The sequence below is a fragment of the Hemiscyllium ocellatum genome, chromosome 47 (assembly GCF_020745735.1).
Source record: "Hemiscyllium ocellatum isolate sHemOce1 chromosome 47, sHemOce1.pat.X.cur, whole genome shotgun sequence".
Classification (NCBI taxonomy): domain Eukaryota; kingdom Metazoa; phylum Chordata; class Chondrichthyes; order Orectolobiformes; family Hemiscylliidae; genus Hemiscyllium; species Hemiscyllium ocellatum.
Genome location: NC_083447.1, coordinates 16,258,454 through 16,282,524, shown reverse-complemented (window position 1 = coordinate 16,282,524; position 24,071 = coordinate 16,258,454). Strand labels below are relative to the sequence as shown.

General features: G+C 45.0%; 1 protein-coding gene across 1 annotated transcript in view; it reads right to left on the bottom strand.

The window, feature by feature from the left end:
* Positions 1–8,910: 8,910 nt before the first annotated feature.
* The window catches only part of LOC132836704 (gremlin-1-like), a 109,067-nt gene continuing 93,906 nt past the window's right edge, over positions 8,911–24,071 (bottom strand). Inside the window, exon 2 of the mRNA XM_060856108.1 lies at positions 8,911–9,401. Within this exon, the coding sequence (XP_060712091.1) occupies positions 8,912–9,400 (489 nt within the window). The 5' untranslated portion in view covers position 9,401 and the 3' untranslated portion in view covers position 8,911. The remainder of the gene's footprint in view (positions 9,402–24,071) is intronic.

Below are 24,071 nucleotides of genomic sequence, written 5' to 3'. Positions count from 1 at the left end.
CCCCTCCAGGTCACACACTGTTCTGATTGGATAGCATGTCTTTATTGTTGCTCAGATAATGCTGTTGCTCAATTGAAGAAAAATTGATGCATATCATAGAGAAGATAACATGGGCAGTGTTAATTATATACAATAGCAAATATGTGCTCACATAAATACCATTTATCATAAAGAGGTCAACGTCTCTTCTTCCTCGGATGGCTTGGGAAGTTTGGCAGCTCCATCACCAACTTTTATAGAGCAGCATTGAACGCACGCTGTCCAGGTGCATTATTGTCTGGTATGGCAACTGCTCTGCCCAGGACTGTAAGAAATGACAGCAGGTGGTGTGCACAACCCAGGCCATCACAGAGTCCAACCTTTCATCCATGGACTCCATTTACACAGCTCAGTGTCATGGAAAGGCTGCCAACATCATCAAAGACCCATCACACTGGGCAATGATCTCCGATAATTTCGTCCGTCAGGCAGAAGATACAGAAGCTTGAACACACGCACCAGCAAGTTCAGGAACAGCTCCTTCCCAGCCGTTATTAGATTAATGAATGGATTCTCAAACTTCAAATAATGCTGATCTTGCGAATGTTGATCTTGCTTAACACATGCCTTGTGCGATGTAACCTCTGTGCCTCTATGTTTTTCGATGATCTGTCTATTCCTTGCTTACTATGATCTGCCTGTACTGCTTGCGAACAAAGCTTTTCACTGTACTCAGGCACATGTGACAGTAAATAAGTCAAATCAAATCGAATATCTCACACATATTATCCTGACAATCACATTTGGAATCCATACTAATGGAAAACAGTGGTGCTATGGTACAGACATTGGGTTAGTAATTCAGAACCCTAGATGGATGTACACAGAATGTGGGTACAAACTCCAACATGGCTAATGGTGGAAATGCGAATACAAATGAAACTGGAGTTAATGCAACACATCAAGCCCTCCTGGTGTCATGTAACCCCTGTCAACTGTTGTAAAGGTCCATCGGGTTCCCTAGTATCCTTCAGGAAAGGAAATGCGCCATGCTTACCCATTCTGGCCTCCACGTGACTCCAAACCCACAACAGCATTGTTGACTCTTAACTATCCTCTACCCATTACAAGCTGGTCTAGCCAGCAACAGTTATATCCTGTGAAAGAAAGTTTCAAAAAAGTCTTCCCAATGAATTGAAAATGATATATGGCATAAAAATAGAGACAGTTGTCATTCTAAACATCTCAACCCCAGGGCATTCTGACTCTAGTTAACCATCACTGCTGCTACATCAATGATTTTCCCTCCATCATAAGGTCAGAAGTGAGGATGTTTGAACAACATTCAGTACCATTCGCAACTCCTCAGATACTGAAGTGGTCCGTGTCGCTGTGCAGTAAGTCCTGGACGATATCCAAGTTTTGGCCGATAAGGAGTGAGTAACATTCTTACCTGACAAATACCAGATAGCGACATCTCCACGAACATTACATTCAGTGACATTCCCCTGCCCGAAATATTCCAGGAGTTAAGGCTGATCAACTGGCCCAAATTGAAAATTGTGGCTACAAGAACAGGTCAGAGGCAGTGAATTTTGTTTTGGGTGCAACGTCTTTTGACTCCCAACTGCTTCTGAATCACCAACAAGGCATAGACGATGTTGGGAAACCCTTCTACGCACAAAGGGTGAGATAGGTTTGAAACTCCTTTTCACAAGTGACAGTGAACACCGGATCAGTTCATTTCAAGTCTGAGATAGATATGTCTTTTTCTAAGCCAAAGCATTAAAGTATATGACCCAAAGATTGGTGAGTAGAGCTAGGTCATGGATTGGTCATTATCTCATTGAATGGTGGAGCAAGTTTGAGGGGCTGAATGGCCTCCTCCTGGACCTATGTTTAGATTAGATTAGATTCCCTAATGTGTGGAAACAAGCTCTTTGGCCCAACAAGTCCACACCAACCCTCTGAAGCACAACCCAACCAGACCCATCTCCCTCTGACTAATGCACCTAACACTTTGGCCAATCCACCCTAACCTGCACATCTTTGGACTGTGGGAGGAAACCGGAGCACCTGGAGGAAACCCACGCAGACACGGGGAGAAAGTGCAAACTCCACACAGACAGTCACCCGAGGCTGGAATTGAACCTGGGTCCCTAATGCTGTGAGGCAGCAGTGCTAACCACTGAGCCACCATGCCACCCCAAAAAAATCCATCTTTGGACTATGTGAGGAAACCGGAGCACTCAGCGTAAACCAATGCAGACACGGGGAGAAAGTGCAAATGTATGCACATGTATGGGGAATCGAACCTGGGTCCCTGAGACAGCGGTGCTACCCACTGAGCCACCATGGTCCGATGTACATCAAGAGAAATGTTATGGAGGACAATCTATTGACCCAGGTAGACAGGCCAATATGATTGGCAGCCTGTCCGCTATCTTCAACCATCCTATCCCTCCACCGCCTGTCTACAAGAGGTAGCCATGATGTGGAGGTGCCAGTGTTGGTGGACAAGGGATGGACAAGGTCAGAAATCACACAACACCAGGCTGTAGTCCAATAGACTTATCTGAAATCACAAGTTTTCAGAGCGCTGTTCCTGCATCAGGTGAAGTCTTGTGACTTCTGACCTTGTCTACGAGAGGGGCTGTGACTCAGCAAGCCTTCTTCTAAAGAACTCCCATTACCTTTACCAGTCAGTAGGATGCAGGGGTGTTGTAACTGTCTCCACCTCCAGGCCACATGCCATTCTGATTCAAACTATTTAGAATCATAGACATGTACAGCACGGAAACAGACCCTTCAGTCCAACCCGTCCATGCCCACCAGATATCCTAGCCTAATCTAGTCCCATTTGCCAGCACTTGGCCCATATCCCTCCAAATCCTTCCTATTCATATACACATCCAGATACCTTTTAAATGTTGTAATTGTACCAGCCTCCATCACTTCCTCTGGCAGCTCATTCCATACACACACCACCCTCTGAGTGAAAAAGTTGCCCCTTAGATCTCATTAAATTTTTCTCAGCTCACTCTCTATCATTGCTGGGTTAGGGTTGGAGTTTGATTAGATTACTTACAGTGTGGAAACAGGCCCTTCGGCCCAACAAGTCCACACCGACCCGTCGAAGCGCAACCCACCCATACATTTACCCCTTACCTAACACTACGGGCAATTTAGCATGGCCAATTCACCTGACCCGCACATCTTTGGACTGTGGGAGGAAACCAGAGCACCCGGAGGAAACCCACGCAGACACGGGGAGAACGTGCAAACTCTACACAGTCAGTCGCCTGAGTCGGGAAATGAACCCGGGTCTCTGGCACTGTGAGGCAGCAGTGCTAACCACTGTGCCACCGTGCTGCTCACTAACCCGTTTGGGTTAGGGTTAGGATTAGAATTAGAGTTAGAGTTAGAATTAAGGTTAAGGTTAGGGCTTGGGTTAAGGTTAGGTTTAGGATTAGTATTAGGGTTAGTGTTAGGGTTAGGATTAGGGTTAGATTTAGGGTTAGGTTTAGGGTTAAAGTTAGGGTCAGGGTTAGGGTTAGGGTTAAAGTTATAATCCTGTTTGACACCAGATGGGCTGCGGTAGTACAAGAAAGTGATTCACCACCATTTTCTCAAGGGCAATTAGCAATGGACTACCAATTTAGGTTCATAACTAGAGAGTCCATTTGTAACGCCAGGGACCTCACTCTTGCTATCACAAATCTGGAATTTATTGTAACCTTTTGGAACATGTGACTTCTAATTGTTTGGACTTTAAAATTGCTCTGGGATTCCAAACCAACATCCCAAATCCAGCCCACCAATAATCAGGATGTTGTGCTGTTCCATATAACTTGTCAGAATAATGAGTGCATAAAACTCTTGAAAGCTGGACAGAAAGATTTTGTTTAAATGTGTGCATTCCACTGTCGAACCCAGTCTAAAATCAGATCGAGAAGCAGATGATTTTCTGAACTTAAAATATCAGAACTGGGAGGATGGGTCACTCAGGCTGTCTCGCATTCATTAAGAGTTGATGTTAATGCCACTTTCTGTTGGTATTGGTTTCGCATGCTCAATGACGAAGTTGCTTTGGCAGGTGACAATTCCAAAGATACACAACTGGCTTAAAGAGGAGCTTCCTCCTCATCTCAGTCTTAACTGGCCATTCCTTTATCCCGAGACACTATCTACTGGTTCCGCACTCAGTAACTGTAGGGAAGTTAATCTAATTGTCTGCTCTGCCATTGTTAATGTTGACTAACAAGCCATTCAGAGCACTGGGGATATGGGTTAATATCCCATTGTGCCAGAAGGGGAGAAAAATACATAGGGAATACTCAAATAATTCAACTGGCTTTGCACACCTCAGAACAATGCTCCACGACATTTTTATTCATTCATGGGACATTGACATCTTTGACTGGGCCCTGCATTTATTACCCATCCCTAATCGCCCAGAGGGCAGCTAAGAGTCAACCACATTGCTGTGGGTCTGGAGTCACATGTAGGCTAGACTTAGTAAGGACAGTAGTTTCCCTCCCTGAAGGACTTTAGTGAGCCGGATGGATTTCTCCTGACAAAATTGAAAGTGGGGACTGCAGATGTTGAAGTATCAGAGCTGAGAGTATGGTGCTGGGAAAGCATAGCCAGTCAGGCGGCATCTGGGGAGCAGGAGAGTCAACATTGGCGAGAGCCCTTCATCAGGATTGAGACCTCATTCCTGATGAAAGGTTCTTTCCCGAAACGTCAATTCTCCTGCTCCACGGATTTTTCCTGACAATCAATTCATGGTCATGATGAGACTTTTCATTCCAATTTTTTTTTCGATTTAAATTCCACAATCTGCCATGGCAGGATTATGGACCCAGGTCCCCAGCCCATTATGTGGGCCTCTGGTTTGACAGTCTAGTAATAATACCACTGCACCATTCCCTCCAAACAATTTCAAAGCATTACTGGTGCCTTTTTTCCTTCTTTTTTTCCTCTGGGTCCATACTTTTTATTTGAACGTTCATCTATTTTCAGTCATGGCAACCTTGAAGCAATCATTGATTATTGTAAGGACCCATCTGGTTCACTCATAACTGTTCAGGAAGGGAACCTGTTGTCCGTATCCAGTCTGGCCTACACATGGACCAGTTTGGATCAAACGGCCTGTCTCCATGCTGTAGGACTCTATGATTCTATTACTCTATGACTCCGGCAAAGCACGTTACTTCTTAATACTCTCTGAAATGGCTGAGCGATCCATTCAGTCACCAGGCAATTAAGGGTTGGATAACAAATCCTGACCTTCCCAGTGATGCCTATCTCCCATTAATAAGTGGGAAGGAAGGCGACCAACACAGCCCCTCAGAACCTAAACAAGGTCGCCACTAATGTTGTAAACCCCACACAGTATTGGTTAATGCAGGTGCAACCTCACTAACAGAACAATCCAGTCTGGAAATAAGACTGAAGCCTGTCATTGCAATACCTCCACGGTGTCTCTTTGACATAGGAACAGAAGCTGTAGGTACTGTTCCCAGGGTGGTATCACCAAACCCCTGGACGATTGCATTAAGAGTGTCCAAGTCTGAAGGTCCATTTCCATGATGTGCAACCCTGTCATCCGAATACTAAATACTTTTCTGTTTTTCCTTGTCTTTGAACATCTCTCATCTCTGGATCACGACCTAGTGAAAATGGGATAAAAACTGTCTCGCTGATGGTCCTGTTGGATATGGAGTCTTTCTGTTTTCTGACTGGTGTAGGAAGACAGCGGTATCAGAAAGATTGATGTGTTGGCTGACCAATGGTGGATGAGGCAGGGGAGGAGATTGAGTAATAAAAAACTTCCAGGAATAGATTTAATCACAGTTAGTAACTTCACTTCCAAAAGCAAAGGACAATATCTTACTTCAAAGTTATCAGCTTTCCATAGAACCTCAGTAGACAGGCAGGAGGCTGGAGGAACACAGCAAGGCAGGCAGCATCAGGAGGGTATAGGCAGGAGGCTGGGGGAACACAGCAAGGCAGTCAGCATCAGGAGGGACAGGCAGGAGGCTGGGGGAACACAGCAAGGCAGGCAGCATCAGGAGGGACAGGCAGGAGGCTAGAAGAACACAGCAAGCCTGGCAGTATCAGGAGGGACAGGCAGGAAGCTGGGGGAACACAGCAAGCCAGGCAGCATCAGGAGGGACAGGCAGGAGGCAGGAGGGACACAGCAAGCCAGGCAGCATTAGGAGGGACAGGCAGGAGGCTGGGGGAACACAGCAAGGCAGGCGGCAGCAGGAGGGACAGGCAGGAGGATGGAAGAACACAGCAAGGCAGGCAGCATCAGGAGGGACAGGCAGGAGGCTGGGGGAACACAGCAAGGCAGGCAGCATCAGGGGGACAGGCAGGAGGCTGGGGGAGCACAGCAAGGCAAGCAGCATCAGGAGGGACAGGCAGGAGGCTGGGGGAACACAGCAAGGCAGGCAGCATCAGGAGGTGGAGGAGTCGACGTTTCAGGTTAATCCATTTTCAGGACTGGGGGGTGGGGTGGTGTAGGGGTGAGCTGCAGATAAAGGGGCTGGCGGGGGCAGGGTAGTGAAGTGGGAATAGGTGAAGACAGATAGAGGCTACAACCTGGTTGGTCAATGGGAGGAATGAATCCAGTTGGTGGCTGGGAGGAGTGGAAGTGAGGGGGAGGGGCTGGGAAGGGAGTCGGCGGCTGGGAAGGGAGGTTATTTGAAATTAGGAAACTCAATGTTGCATCAACTTCTGTGCCTCCTGATGCTGCCTGCCTTGCTGTGTTCCCCCAGCCTCCTGCCTGTCTACTTTGGATTCCAACATCTACAGTTTTTTTGTCCTTTCCATACAATCTCTATAATGTAGAAACAGGCCATTTGACCCCAAGCATTCACACTGACCCTCCAAAGAGAAACCCACCCTATCCCCCTGCAAGCCCTATGGCTAATCCACCTAGCTTATGCATCCCTGGACACTATGGGCAATGTAACATGGCCAATCCACCCTAACCTGCACATCTTTGGATTGTGGGAGGAAACCGGAGCATCCAGAGGGAACCCTCGCAGACACAGGGAGAATGTGCAAACTTCACACAGACTGTCGCCCGGGGCAGGAATCAAAACGGGTCCCTGGTGCTGTGAGGCAGCAGTGCCAACCACTGAATCACCCACAATGCAGCATAACTTTTTCCCAGAAGGAATGTGACACAAACCCACACCTCCGTAGAGACTGGAGCCATAACTTTGCCCCTTCGAATGCGTAGCGATACTACCTTGTTTGTCTGTTTCGGTACTTATTTTTCAGACAACAGACAATTTAGGAACAATTCACCAGCTCATATCCTTTCTGTTTTTACCTCTTCGGCCATAAGATGATGAGATGTAGGAGTAATGGTAGGCCATTCAGCCTGATAATCCTCATCTCCACTTTTCCTGCAATTTCCCCCGACTATCGATTCCCTTGCCAATTAAAAATCTAACTCAGCTTCGAATATACTTCACAACCCGGCCTTGGCACTATCCGCGTGGAGTTTGCATGTTCTCCCTGTGGATTTCCTTCAGGTGCTCTGGTTTCCTCCCACAGTCCAAAAGGTGTGCGGTTAGGTGGACTGGCCATGCTAAATTGCAGTGTAGCATCCAGAGATATGCAACCTGGGGGGATTAGCCATCAGAAATGCATGGGGATGAGGTGGGATGTGCTTTGAAGGATCAGTGTGGACTTGATGGGCTAAATGGCCAGTCTGCCTAACACAAACGTACAAACAAGGAGACCACTTGGCCTTTCAAACCTGCTGCCCCATTCAATAAGATCGTGGCTGATCTGATTTTAACCTCGACTCTACATTCCTGCACACCCCCGATAATCTTTCACCCCTCGGTCATCAAGAATCTCTCTCCCTCTGCCTTAATAATATTTAAAGATCCGGCATCCACTACCTTTGGAGGAAGGCAAATCCGAAGGCTCACGGCGGTCTGAGAGAAAATTATTTTCCCCATCTCTGTTTCAAACGGCCTGCTTCCATACTGATGGGATGGTTGTGGAAATTATGTCCCTGCTTGTGGGACAATGTACAACTGGGGGTCACCGTTTCAAAATAAGGGGTGCCCATTAGTCAGACTGACCACTCGTTACACCCAGTAAAGACCCTGCAAGGGATCGGAGTCATTTAAGCACACGTTTACCTTCCCGGGCCTAAGAATAAGACAAGCCTCCCATGCGCGCTGAGACCATAGCGAATCCCATCGAAGGCATGGACAGGACATCCTCACTTCGAAAATAAGTAGTTTGCATTTTATTAACTATTTATGATCTCAAACGACAGCACAGCAATCCCCTCAGAGCATCGGAAGGACAATATAGAGCCGCACGTTTGCAAAAGGTTAAAAGCATGGTGTGAAATTGAACTCGGCGTATGTTCAGCAGGTCTTGAGCAAGTGCTCTGGAGTCCTTCAGAGGGAAGCTGAAGTGAACGCTCAGAAGTAGCTTGATAGAACCAACTCGACTGTTAAAAAAAAGATTGCTTTTCAATCATAAATACATATCTTAGAATGACTTATCTCTCTCTCTCTCTTTGACCTACCAATGGCAATCCTTCCATGGCACATCAACACGCTGGCAAGAAACGCTTACTAGACTCTTTTCGACACGGATTTAACATTGACATAAGTTAACGGGACGTCTTTACACAGTTGCCAATGTGTGGAGGGTGGCGCTCCGACCCACCTCGGCTCACTCCCCTGCCCGCCGCTGCGCCAACAGCCCCGGGTTTGTAAAGTGCTATTCTGAAAACAGACAGCAAGCTTTCCGATGACTCCTGCCCTCCGCTCCCCTCCCAGCTCTCCACCCCACCCCGTGCACCACCCGCCCCCAACCCCTTTAGAAAACGACACCGCCCACCGCCCCCAGACTCCCCCCAACCCCGCTCCGACCCCCGCCCCCTTTAATCCAAGTCTATGGAGATGCAGCGGCAATCCTTCACCAGCTGGATCCTTCTGCGCTTCGATGGAGGCCGGAGGCTGGGGCAGTTGAAGGTGACGGTGACGCTGTTGAACTTCTTGGGCTTGCAGAAGGAGCAGGAGCGGAAGGGCTCCCCACCGTGCTCGTGGCTCGGGATGTAGAACGAGTTGCACTGGCCGTAGCAGAAGCGGTTGATCACGGTGCGGCTGATGCAGCCCTCCTCCTTCAGCGTCTGGGTGAGCGGGTGGGACTTGCACCAGTCCCGCCGCACGTTCCGGCGCTCCGTGACGATCAGCGCTTGGTTCGAATCCAAGATGGCTTCCTTGTCCTTCGCCTTGCGTGGCCGGCCCGCGTCACCACGGTGACCTTTCCCCGGAGACGGGACTGCGCCGGGAGCCCCTCCACGTTCAGTGGTCTCTTCAGCGCAGGATAGGCCGGAAATTATTAATAATGTCAGGATACTGTAAAACATGCTGTAGGGAGAGAAACATAAACCAGGGAGAATATTAAAACTGATGTGTTATGCCTCACAGCTACAATGCAATGTGCCTATCCAACCCCTACAGAGTGGAAGCAGGCCATGCGGCCATTGAGTCTACACTGAGCATCTCACCCAGACGTACATCCCTATCATAAAACCCTGCATTTCCCATGGCTCACCCATCTAGCCTGAACATCCCTGGACACTATGGGCAATTTAGCTTGGCCAATCCACTTAACCTATAAGACCTTAAGACATAGGAGCAGAAATTAGGCCATTCAGCCCATCGAATCTGCTCTGGCATTCAATCATGGCTGATAAGTTGCTCAACCCCATTCTCCCTGTAACCCTTGATCCCCTTGATACTCAAGAACCTATCTATCTCAGTCTTAAATATACTCAATGACCTGGCCTCCACAGCCTTCTGTGGCAGTGAATTCCATAGATTCACCCCTCTCTGGCTGAAGAAGTTTCTCTTAATTTCCATTCTAAATTTCTCTTCAAACTAAGGCTGTGCCCCTCAGGCCCTAGTCTCTGCGACCCATGAAAACACCATCCCAACATCCACTCTGTCCAGGCTGTTCAGTAAGTTTCAACTGGATCCACCCTCATGCTTCCAAGTATACACCATGCCTGGACTGTGGAAGGAAACTAGAGGACACAGCGGAAACCCATACAGACATGGGGAAAAAGTGCAAACTCCACACAGACTATCAGCCTAAGCAGTGCTAACCATTGAGCCATTCCTGCTGCAAGTCTCAATGAAAGGGATATTCAGCATCATATTGACTTGCATCAGGGACAGTGGGGGGAATGGAGGGGGCAGTGGGGTGAGTTGCATCCTCACTGGATTCATAATCCAGAGGCTCCAGCTAATTATCTAAGGACATAGGTACAAATCCCTCAGTAGGCATGAGTGAAATGTCCATGTAATTAACAAGATTATGGAATTGGAAACTGGTCACATTAATGCTGACCGTGAAACTGCTATCAATTGTCGTTAAAACACCATCAGGGAAGGAGAGCTGCTGTACCTATCCGGTCTGGCCTACATGTGACTCCAAACCCGCAGCAATGTGGGTGATTCTGAAGTGCCCTTTGAAATGTCCGAGCAAGCCACTCAGTCCAGGGGCATTTAGAACACAGAACATAGAAAAGTACCCCACAGAACAGGCCCTTTGGCCCATGATGTTGTGCCGAGATTTAATCCTAATGTAAAGGAAAGTAACTTAATCTACGCACCCCTCAACTCATTGCTATCCATGTGCATGTCCAGCAGTCGCTTAAATGTCCCCAAAGACTCTGCTTCCACCACCTCAACTGACAACGCATTCCATGCATTCACAACTCTCTGTGTAAAGAACCTACCTCCGATGTCTCCTTTTATACCTTCCTCCTAATATCTTCAAGCTATGACTTCTCGTACCAGTCAATCCTGCCTTGGGCATTTGAGGGATGGGCCTAGGTTTGGCAGCGATGCCCACATCCCATGAAAGATTAACACACATACAGACAAAATATTCCCCATGCCTTCCGTTCCAAAATGAGCTGTAGCATTTAACTTCCAAGGTAGCACAAGGCCAAGAGGAATATAAGAGACTAGGAAGACATGGTGATCAAATACTGGGACAAAGAGGTAGATTTTAAAGAGAACCTTAAAAGAGCAGGGAAAAGTTGCAAAGTTAGGGGTGGCACGGTGGCTCAGTGGTTAGCACAGATGCTTCACAGGGACCTGGGTTTAATTCCAGCCTCAGGCGACTGTCTGTATGGAGTTTGAACATTGTCTGTGAGGGTTTCCTCCCACAGTTCAAAGATGTGCAGGTTAGATGAATTGGGTGTGCTAAGTTGCCTGTAGTGTTCAGGGATGAGTAGTTAAGTGCATTAGAAAGGGGTAAACATAGGGTAGGGGTTTGGGTGGGTTACTGTTCAGAGTGTTGATGTGGACTTGTTGGGCCGAAGGGCCCATCTCCACACTATAGCGATTCTATGATTTATAGAATTATTACTGCATGGGAAAAGGTCTTTTGGCCCATTGTGTCCATTTAGAGGCTTGGGCCTGTTATATCTGAAGCACTGGAGACTGAGGGGTGACCTTATAGAGGTTTATAAAATCATGAGGGACATGGCTAGGGTGAACAGGCAAAGGTTTTTCTCCCCAGGTAGGGCATGGGTATCAGGTGAGAGGGGAATGGGACTGAAAGGGTAATTTTCTTCATGCAGAGGGTGGTGGGTGTATGGAATGAGCTGCCACAGGAAGTGGTGGAGGCTGGTACAAATACAACATTTAAAAGCCATCTGGATGGGTAGATGACTAGGAAAGATTTACAGAGATATGGGCCAAGTGCTGGCAAATTGGACTAGATTAATTTTGGATATCTGGTCGGCATGGACAAGTTGGACCGAAGGATCTGTTTTCATGCTCACAGGTGGGTTTACAATACTGTTGAGGATGCAAATTGATAGACAGGCCTAAGAGAGCGAGGAAACTGGATGTGTCATGTAATCACAAGATAACATGTTTCCCACCAAAGTTTAATCCTGGGATTTCTGCACTGATACTCTGACCACATGTGTCTCCGACTCTGAGTTCACAAAATCCAAACTCTCTTCTGTTCCTCCAAAATGAGGTCCCTGGAATTTAATTTGAAAGGCTTTCAGTGAAATAGATGATTTGCTTATTTGTAATTTGTCCTACCTCCAGTCATCTTTGGTCTTTGCCATTAATCAGGATAGGTCAAAGTCAAATAAAACATCCTCTTTGATTGTAATTTATGTCAGAATGAAAATGAGAAGTCCCATTGTTTGTTCAACTTGGACACACTCCAGGGTCACACAACTCATGTATTTATTTGAACCCATTTCTCTCGATGGAAGTGCAGGAGCATGCAGAGACCTCGTCATCCCTTGAGAGTTAACCCCAGCCGACACATTAACGTCTAAAATCCCAATTTGGTAAACGCTGAAATCACTCATGTTTCTGTTACGATGCCAGGCACAAAGTTTCAGATATAATGAACGGTAAGTTCAGGATTTCTAAATCAGAATGATGATTTAGCTTTAGATCTGGATTTAGGTTTCAATTTCACGTGTATTCAAGTATGGGATGCAGGAGTATGAGAATAGTGTACAATGCTGCCACACATGGCACCATCTGAGGTACAAAATCTTAGTTGCAGAAATAAAAAAAATACGTTAAAAAGTTCCTTACTACAGTCTTCTTTACATAAAAGTGGAAAAATAAAGAAATAATATTAAACATTCTCGTCCTTTCTTAAGCCATGGGCCTACTGAAATGAATTGATGCAGCCACAAACTACAAAGACAAACAAAATAACCTGAAGTCTTTAAAAGGGAGCAGCGCTCCGAAAGCTTGTATTTCCAAATCAATCTGTTGGACTATAATCTGTGATTTTTAACTTTGTTCACCCCAATCCAGTACTGGCACCTCCACATCTTGTGGATGGTACACACTGCTGCTATTGATGGTGGAGGGCGTGGATGTTGAAGGTGGTGGATGTGGTGCCAATCATGCGGACTGCTGTGGCCTGGATGGTGTTGAGCTTCTTGAGTGTTGTTGGAGTTGCCCCCACCAAGGGGCAAGTGGGGAGTATTCCCTCATATTCCTGACTTGGATGGAATAAGAGGATAGTCACTTCCTGCAAATTATTCACTTTCTAACTTGTTCTTGCAGCTACACTATTAATATGCTGGTCCAGTTAACCCTTGACCATAGGTAACCCTGAAGATGTTGATGGTGGCAGATTCACTGTTAGAACATAGAATATAGAACAGCGCAGCACAGGATCAGGCCCTTCGGCCTATAATGTTGTGCCGAACATGACGCCAAATTAAATTAATCCCTTCTGCCTGCCCTTGCTCCATATCCCTCCAACCCTTGCATAGTCATGTGTTTATCTCAAAGTCTCTTAAACACCCCTATTGTATCAGCCTCCACCCCCACCCCCAGCAGTGTGCTCTAGACTCCTACCACTCTCTGTGTAAAAAACTTGCCCCTCACATCTCCTTAGAACATCCCCCCCTCAGCTTAAACACATGCCCTCAGGTTTGAGACATTTCAACTCTGGGAACAAGATTCTGACCATCAACCTTATCTGTACTTCACATAATTGTATAGACTTCTATCAAGTCTCCCCTCAGCCTCCATCACTCCAGAGAAAACAACCCACATTTTCTAGCCTCTCCTTATAGCTTATACCCTCTAATCCAGGCAGCACCCTGGCAAACCTCTTCTGCACCCTCTCCAGAACCTCCACATCCTTCCTGTAACATGGCGACCAGAACTGAACACAATACTTAAGTGTGGCTTAAGCAAAGTCTTACAAAGTTGCAACATGTCATCCTGACTCTTGTACTCAATTCCCCGACCAATAAAGGCAAGCATGCCATACGCTTTCTTTTACCACTTATCGACTTGCATGGCGACTTTCAGGGAGCTATGGACTTGAACCCCAAGATCCCTTTGCACATCAATGCTGTTGCTCGAGCTAACTGCTGTCCAGGTCTTGCTGTGTGCAAACATTTCCCCAATCCTATCATTGCAGTGGAGGGATCGCCATTGATAAAGCAGCTGAAGATGGCTGGGACTTGGCCACTCTGCTAAGAAACACCAACAATAAACAAAGGGGAGATGATGGTCTCGTGATCTTATTGCTAGGTCCTGTTAATTCAGAGACCCAGGTAATGTCTGGGTTTGTATCCTGCTAAGGCAGATGGTAGACGTTAAATCTGGGATTAAGAATCGAATGATGACTACTAGTCTGTTGTTGATTGTCAGGAAAAGCTCATTTGGTTCACTAATGCCCTTTAGGGAGGGAAACAGCCATCCCATCTGTTCTGGCCTATATGCAACTTCAGATCCACAGCAACGTGGTTGACTCTGAACTGCCCTCTGGGACATTTTTCACTGAAACCTAGGAGTTTGAGAGACGCCATTATAAAGATTTATAAATAATGATGGGTATAGATAGGATTAATGGTAATTGTCTTTTCCCAAGAATGTGGGATTTTAAGACCGGGGCCACATTCTTAAGATTAGAAGGGAGAGATTTAACAAAGACATGAGGGGCAAATATTTCACACAGAGGGTGGTTTGCGTGTGGAATGAACTTCCTGAGGAATTGATGGATGTGGGTCCAATTACAACATTTAAAAGACGTTTGGATAAGTACATGAATAGGAAAGGTTTGGAGGGATATAGGCCACATGCAGGCATGAGATTAGTTTGGTTTAGGAACATGCTTGGCTTAGACTAGTTGACTGAAGGGTCTGTTTCCATGTTGTATGACTCTATGACTGGTTGGACCAAAGGGTCTGTTTCCATTCTATGTGACTCTATGACTCGATGGCTGGATAAGAGCAGCCCCAAGCTCTTTAGTTTATCCTCAGAACTGAAGCTTCTCATTCCAGAAACCATTCTAGTAAATTGTTTCTGCATTCTCTCCAATGCATTCACATCTTTCCTAAAACGTGGCACCAGAACTGCACACAATCATCCAGGAAATTATCACTGAGGAAGTGCCACATGATGGCACCACCAATGGGACCTTCTGCCACTTTGGTTATGGTGAAGAATAGAGTGGTGGCACATTAATTGGCTGGATTAGGTTCATGGACATTTCAATAACTCGACCATTTTACACTGTAGCAGGTGGGATGACACTGCTTCAGTGAAACAGAGCAGTTTGTTGGGAGTGCAGCTCATTCTGGATGTGGTCAGGTATAGAACCTTGGCAGTGCCCAGGACACTGTGTGTGATGAATCGGTTTAGTTGAAGATTGGTTCCTGTGGTGGTGGAGATCTCAGTGGGAATCCAAGATGGGTCATCTACTCAACACATCAGACTGCACCTTAGTAGAATGAAGGCGCTGTTTCTAACTGCAGCAAGGCCTGGTGCTTAACTCAAGGCCTATGGTAAGTGAGAACAATTTTAAGGTGTACAGCTCTCTCTAAAATCTAGTTAAATTCGCCTTGATCATTTTAATTAACTGTTGCAATAAACGGCAGTGTTAATCAGGAACAATCAGTTCTGCAATGAGAAGAACACTACAATTAGTTAATAAAACTTTTTCTTGATCTCTTTGGGTCTGTACAGATGTTATTACACATCTTCTGGAGGAAGTAGGACTTTGAATCTCGATCTTCCAGTCTGGGAGATAAGGACTCTATCACTGTACCACAAGAGGGCCCTTTTAGATGACTAAATGTATTGTTAGAAGTGGTTGTCAATGGCTGACTCAGGCCATTTGGATTTCAGTGAACATAAAGAGTGGAAAAGTGGGAATAATGTTGAGAATAGTGTATTTTGGGCAGTACAGACTCAGTGGGCCAAAGGCCCCCTTCTGTAGTGTATGACACTGTAATTCTATGAAAGTAGACTCACAAAGCGAGAAGCAGCTTGTCTGAGAGCAGAGGTCAAATGCTTGACCCTTGATATTTCATAATGCAAAGATACGCAGGTTCAGGCGGATTGGCTAAATTGTCCACAGTGTCCAGGGATGTGCAGGCTAGGTGCATTAGGCATGGGAAATGCAGGGTTACAGGGATAGGGCAGGGGGTGGGTGGAATGTTCTTCAGAGGGTCGGTATGGACTCAATGGGCGGAATGGCCTGCTTCCCCACTGTTGGGATTCTATGAAGTGAGAGCATTTGAAGGCAGAGGTACTGAATGGCCTTTAACATACACAAGTTGGCCAAAAGAGGGAGATAGACTTCATAAGAGGCAAGAACAGAAGTCTGGAGAGACCTTAATTAGATGGGTTGCTGATGTTTTTTTTAATTTTCTCTCTCTCTCTCTCTCTCTCTCTTCAGATTGGCCCAGCTGTTTAATCTGGTACTAGCAAGATGAATTAATTGAAACCTAGCTGGTGAAATGAAACAGAACAAAAGTGGCAGCACTGTTGATGCTTAGCAGCTGTAGTATGTGGGAGTGGCTGTGTAATCTATATCAATATAAATTATATATCTATACAAATAATTTAGATGAGAATTATAGAAAGAATGATTGCAGATGTCACCGAGTTGATGGTATAGTGGACAGTGAAGAAGGTTCTCTAAGATACAAAGAAACCTATTCAATTGGGTTAATGGGCTGAGGAGTGGCAGATGGATTTAATTTGGTTAAATGGGAGGTATTACATTTTAGTAAAACAAACCGAGGCAAGACTCATACAATTAAAACTAAGGCCTTGGGTAGTGTTGTAGAATAAAGAGAGCTAGGGGTTCAGATACATAAAACTTTGAAATTTGTTTCACAGGTAGACATGGTGGTTAAGAAGGTGTTGAGTACAATTGCCTTCCTCTGAGTATAGGAGTTGTGACGTTATGCTGAGGTTGTACAAGACAGTTTATTAAACTGGGCAGGGTTCAGACAAGATTTACCAGGATATTCCCAGGAAAGGAGGGTTTGAGCAAAAATAAAAGTTGGGTAGTTTTCCCTGGAGTGTAGGAGGTTGAGAGATAACCTTATAGAACATAGAACAATACAGTGCAGAACAGGCCCTTCGGCTCTCAATGTTGTGCCGACCTGTGAACTAATCTCAGCTCGTTCCCCCTTATAGAAGCTTATAAAATCATGAGGGGCATAGTTAAGGTGTCTTTTCTCTGTGCTAGGAGATTTCAAAACTAGGGGGAATATTTTTAAGGGGCAAGGAGAAAGACTTAAAAAAGACACGAGGGGCAATTTTTTACCCAGAGAGAATTGAATTGCAGTGGTTCCTGTGCAGAATGAACTGCCAGAGAAAGTGGTGGAGGTGGGTACAGTTACAACATTTAAAAAACATTTGGATAAGTTCATGAATAAGAAAAGTTTGGAGGAATATGTGCCGGGGGCAGGCAGGTGGGACTAGTTTAGTTTGGGATTATGGTCGGAATGGACTGGTTGGGCCGAAGGGTCTGTTTCCGTGCTGTATTACTCTATGACTCTATTGCCTGTCTGATTCCAGAACATCTGTTTGGGGCTGTAATGAAACTTGGAATAGGAAGGAAAAGATTAGATCAGATTCCTTACAGTGTAGAAACAGGCCCTTCAGCCAACCCAACAAACTATGGGCGGCACGGTGGCACAGTGGTTAGCACTGCTGCCTCACAGCGCTTGAGACCCAGGTTCAATTCCACCTCAGGTGACTGACTGTGTGGAGTTTGCACGTTCTCCCCGTGTCTGCGTGGGTTTCCTCCGGGTGCTCCGGTTTCCTCCCACCAGTCCAAAGATGTGCGGGTCAGGTGAATTGGCCACGCTAAATTGCCCGCAGTGTTAGTTGAAGGGATAAATGTGGGAGAATGGGTCTGGGTGGGTTGCGCTTCGGCGGGTCGGTGCGGACTTGTTGGGCCGAAGGGCCTGTTTCCACACTGTGGGTAATCTAATCGAAAAAAAGCCCACACCGACCCATTCCACTTCCCCTAACACTATGGGCAATTCAGCGTGGTCCATTCACCGAACCTGCACGTCTTTGGATTGTGGGAGTAACCCCACACAGAGAGAATGTGCAAAAACCACACAGTCAGTTGCCCGAGATGGGAATTGAACCTGGGTCCCTGTGAGGCAGCAGTGCTAACCACTGAGCCACCATGCCCTCAGTTGTTGCAGCCCATTAGGCACCAATGATGTAGGTGCAAAACTTAAAGAGATTCTGCTTCGACAATATGGGCAGCTCGCGGCTAAATTCAAAAGCAGAATCACTCAATACTATCCAAACCACAAGAAAATTAGCACTGTGTGAGAGAGACTTGGTTCCAGATTGAGTATGACTTCAATATTCAAGGATTTTTGACAGTTTGGAGAAAGGAACAGGAGGCCATGTAGCTCTGTTAATAAAGGATGATAGGAATACAAGAGTGAGAAATGGTCTTGGGTCAGAGGATCAAACTCGAATCAGAAAAAGCATTGGACATAAAATCACTCTTGGAAATGATTCAGAGACCCCTGCGAGAAGAAGCACTTTAAGGCCAAGTATACATCAAGAACGTTTTTGAAATGATTATAATCATCATTTTCATCTTCACATAAATTGGACAAATCAAATTAGTAAAAATAGCCTTGAGGATTAGTTCAGAGACTATCTGTTGGAGGATTTCTTCAAACAGTGCATTCTGAAACTAACCAGAGAATAGGTTATCTTATACTTAGGCAGAAGTGATTCCTGATGAAGGACTTTTGCCTTAAGCATCATTTTTCCTGCTCCTCGGATGTTGCCTGACCTGCTGTGCTTTTCCAGCACCACTCTAATCTAGACTTTATCTTACGCTTAGTTTGACTGTAAACCTCAAGGCAAAGAAAGTTGTTGGTGAAATTGATCACAACATGATAGAATTTCGCATTCAATTGGAGGGTGAGAAACGTGGGTCTGAAACTGGGATTTTTAATATAAATAAAGATAATTATTGGACTATGTAAACAAAGTTGAGGGAAATGAAATGGCAAAATAGATTAATTGGAACAATAATAGAATAACAGTGGCAGACTCTGTGGGAATATTTAATAAATTATTATTTAAGAAATTACCTTGAGAAAGAAGGACCATATGAGAATGATATGCCATTTACTAAGAAAGTTAAGGATGGGATTTAATTGAAAGAAATACAATGCTGTGAAATTTAGTGGAATTTTAGAAACTGGCAAAAGATGATCAAAACTAATAAAGAGGGAGAAAATAGAACTTGAGAGAGAACAATAAAGAAATATTACAGCAGTCAATTAAAATTTCTGTAACGATTAGGATCAGGTTGACCTTGTTAGCTATGAAGTACTTGATTAGGGTTGTTAACCTGGTCCAATCAGGACAGCCTTGGCTGACCAATATAACCAGAAGAAAAAAAATGTTAAAAATATATAACGAGGAGATTAGAATCTTTTCAGTTCAGGCGACTGACTCTGAGATGGCTGGCCACAGCCAGTGTCCTGCTGGAGCAGACTTCTCTTGAACAAGGAGACATTTGCCTTTCTCTTTCTTTGTTTTTGTGCTTCTGGATTTCTTTCTTTTCACTAAGCTGTATTCAGCTACACAAGCAGCCACCACCACCACCACTGCTCAGAAAGGTGTAACCAGAAGCAGCCACCACCACCACCACTGCTCAAAAAGGTATAACCAGAAGCAGCCACCACCACCACCACTGCTCAGAAAGGTATAACCAGAAGCAGCCACCACCACCACCACTGCGCAGAAAGGTATAACCAGAAGAAACAAAAACATTTTAAGAAAATAATCAGAAGATTAGAATCTCCTCAGAAAAAGAATATAACCAGGGCATTAGAAACTCCTTAGAAAAAAAATATAACCAGAAGATTAAAATCTCTTCAGAAAGAAATATAACCAGGAGATTAGAATCTTCTCAGAAAAAAAATATAACCAGGAGATCAGAATCTCCTCAGAAAAAAATAACCAGGGCATTAGAATCTCCTCAGAAAAAAAGTATTAGCAGAAGATTAAAATCTCTTCAGAAATAAAATAACCAGAAAATTAGAATCTCCTCAGAAAAAAAATATTAGCAGAAGGTTAAAATCTCCTCAGAAAAAAAACCAGAAGATTAAAATCTCCTCAGGAAAAAAATATAACTAGGAGATTAGTATCTCCTCAGTTGAGGACTGATTCTGAGCTGGCTGGACACTGCCAGTTTGTTACTATGGGTTCTGTTTTGAGACCTGATGGCTGATCTTCACAGTTAGCGTGTTACTGTTGTACTGCAGTTCTCACCAGGGAACTGTTGTTTCACCGGCTGGTGGTAGCCTGTGTGCTATTCATTTTGGTTTCTTTCCAGCAAGGCTACTGGTGATTTTGTGGCAGGGCTCAATTCTTGTGCTATGGTTTTCAGTGTCTGCACTTTCCTTTGTGCATCTCCTCAGTTGAGAATTGACTCTGAGCTAGCTGGCCATTACCAGTGTACTGTGCACTAGTGAAGAAAAGGTAACTTGGTGATGGGACCTGATCTCTGTGCAATTATTTCATTTCTGTATCTAACATGGAAAAGAATGGCTAAAGTGAGGTGGTGAGACGGAGGAATGAATAATAAGAAACAAACAAGCCAACCCGAGACTTTAAAAAAGTATTTTGCATTAAACTTTATAGGAGACAAAAAAAATTTCAAGAATGGTCAAAAATCAAGATGAAAACGTGTGACAATATCATGGCTTTAAATGGTATATTGTCCTGTTTTTTTCATTTGAACAGAGGTTTTATAATGAGGTACAGAGCTGCTTACTTGCATCCAATAAAGTAAACAACTTTATGAGGCCATTGGATTTTTCAAAAGTTGGAACAATAGAAGCAGCCTGAATGGGTGAGGTCCAGCTCCCACAGAACCAGGAATTTTAGATTAGATTCCCTACAGTGTGGAAACAGGCCCTTCAGTCCAACAAGTCCACACTGACCCTCCAAAGAGCAACCCACCCAAATCCATCTCCCTCTGACTAACGCACCAACAGTAACGGGCAATTTAGCATGGCCAATCTGGCTAACCTGCACATCTTTTGGATTGTGGGAGGAAAGTGGAGCACCTGGAAGAAATCCACGCAGACGCACGGAGAATGTGCAAACTTCATCCAGACAGTCAGCCGAGGCTAGGACCAAACCCAGGTTCTTGGTGCTGTGAGGTTGCAGTGCTAACCTCTGAACCACCATGTTGCCCTCTAGTTTTAGTTTTTGTTTTTCAGTAGCAGTTGCTGGGGTCTTGAAGCTGAGTTTGGAAGCTGCTGTACATCTTTCCCTGCTACTCTCTCTCTCTCTCTTTCTCTCTCTCTCTCTCTCTCTCCACCTCAGAATTTTCTCTCGGAGTTTTCTCTTGATGTTTTTCCGCCTGGACTGGGAATTACCTGTGAGACAATCTATGTTACTGAATTTGCTTTTGCCAAGGGTGTGTTTATGGGATGTTACTGTATTGGAACAGTTACTGGTTAGTAGTTAAATAATTCGTTATTCTGATAAGTTTTCCAATAGTGTTAAGTTATTCCAATTTCTTCTTTCTTTTGATGAATTTTAACTATAGTGTTTGAATAAAGTGTGTTTTACTTCAAGCCCGGTCGTTTTATCAGTCAAATTGCATCTGGAACCTAATGCCTTGCACTTGCCCTTAATATAAGAAAGTATTAGGGTCCAGGCTATCTTCTTAAGATAGTTTGAGGGGCATTTGGTCTGTTCCATAACAAAAGAGAGGGAGGAATTTGACACAATCAGTAGATCAAGAGGGCTAATGCACCCAGGTAATTCATGATGTTAAAGGCTGACAGGTCCCTTGAACCCGATAACTAATGCTGTGTGATGTAAAAGATGTGGCTGTGGAGATGGTAGAAGCGTTGGCTATAATCTTTCAAAATTCCATCAAGTGTAGAAAGGTCCTAATGGATCGGGGGGGCCACAGAAGATAGTATCTCCCTTCAAGAAAGGAGAATGATAGAAAGCTGGAAACTAGAGGTCACATCCACCATTGAGAAAGTCTCAGAATTGATTATTTACTACAGAATTGCTCCAGGAGACCATTCATGCCTGCTCTGGTTTAGGTAGCAGGGCTTGTAGAAAATGGAAAAGCAATCAGGCAGTGTCTACATGGTTTTGTGAAAGGGAAGCCATGTTTGACAAATTTATTTGAGTTCTTCAAAGAAGTAACAAACAACGTGGATAAAGGGAAGCCTATAGATCTAGCTTGTTTGGATGTCCAAAAGGCATTTAATAAGTTTCTCTATAAAAGGCTACCCCACAAGATAAGACCTCATGCTTTTAGGAGAGATCCATCAGCATCAGTAAAGGATTGGCTGACTAAAAGGCAACAGAGAGTTAGAATAAATGATTTATTTTCAGGGTGGCTAACTTTAAAATGTAGAACAGCCCTGATATCACCGCTGGGGCTTCAAGTATTTACAATGTTATATGAATGATTTGAATGATGACACAATCTGTATTTTGACAAATTTGTTGATGGCTCAGGGGTTAGCACTGCTACCTCACACTGCCAAGGACCCAGGTTTGACTCCACCTGGTGGGAACCCATCTGGGTGGAGTTTGCACATTTTTCCCCGTGTTTCTGCTGTGTGATCTGGTTTCCTCTCACAGTCCGAAGTCGTGCAAGTTAGGTAGATCAGCCATGCTAAATGTGGGGTTGCTGGGACAGGATGAGGTGGGTCTGTGGGATGCTCTTCGGAGGGTTGATGCAAACTTGGATGGGCTGAATGGCCTCTTTCTGCCCACTAGGTCCATCTGACACTGTGGGCAGCATCTTAAACCTCAGCTGCTCTCATATCAAAGGTTGTGAGGCAAGAACCATCAATTCCAAGTGTATCTTGAGAGCAAAGGAAATGGCTGAGATAGGAGAAATTTGACCCTCCAGCTCACAGACAGAGACCCTCAGCTTGGGGTGGAGAGGAGACAGCCGAGACCAGACACACCCAGTGTGGACAGAGATACATGCCCAAGTCAAATGGCCTCCTCTTGTACCCAGCTACAATTCTAACTCCAGATCACAGGCAGGTCCATGGTCAGCTGAATTGTGCAGTAGCTCCATAACAAGGTCAATGCCCTTTGGTACTCCTTAAGGAGCCGGCTCACATTCTCTCAAAGTCAGCCAGTGCACACACCTCCCACCAAGACTCATGCTCTAATCGCTGTCATCTTCCCTCAATGCATCTCATCCTCCTGATCTATGAACCTCTGCACTTCCCACTCACTCAACACTACCCAGGGCCCAACCATTAATTCTACAAGAATGGGCTTGTTTGTTTTACCAAAATGCAACAGAGTCAGAATGTCATAGAGATGCATAGCACGGAAACAGACCTTTCGGTCCAACTTGTCCATGCCAATCAGATATCCTCAATTAATCTAGTCCCACTTACTAGCACACCTCACATTTCCCCAAATTAAACTCCATCTGCCACTCCTCAGCCCATTGACCCAATTGATCAAGATCCCTTTGTAATCTTGGATAACCATCCTCACTATCCATTCCAGCACTAATTTTAATGTCATTTGCAAACTTACTACTATGCCTCCTATATTCTCACCCAAATCTATTGGATGTCTCCCCTCTTGGAAGAATTGAGAATTAGGAGCTGTTTAAATAAAGTGTCTACCAATTAAGACAGAGATGTAGAGGAATTTCTTCTCTCTGAGGATTTTTGGTCTGTGGAATTCTCTTCAGTTGAGTAAATGGCTCATTGAGTCACCCAGTCTTAGATGGATAGGTTTTTGAATGAGCAGCTAATCGATTATGGAAATTGGCAGGAAAGTGAAATGCAGGCCTTGATCAGATCAGCCATGACTGGACTGACTGACGGAACAAGCTGGAAAGTCATAAAGTTGTAGAGATGCACAGCACAGAAACAGACCCTTCGGTCCAACCCGTCCATGCCGACCAGATATTCCAACCCAATCTAGTCCCACCTACCAGCACCGGCCCATATCCCTCCAAAACCTTCCTATTCATATAAACATCGGCTGAATAGTCTAGTCCTGTTCCAATTTCTTACGTTTTTATGATCTTTCTTTTGAACTCACTGCCCAGGGCTTCACTATCTTTAAGGTGGGGATGTTTGTGGGGTCTGCTCCTGTGGTAACTGTCTGATTGTTCACTGTCATTTATGAGCAGTGTTCCTGCTGAGTTGATGGGATGTATAATTGTGCAGTAGCCTGCAAGGTATCACACAGGTCTGGTTCTGAGAATGA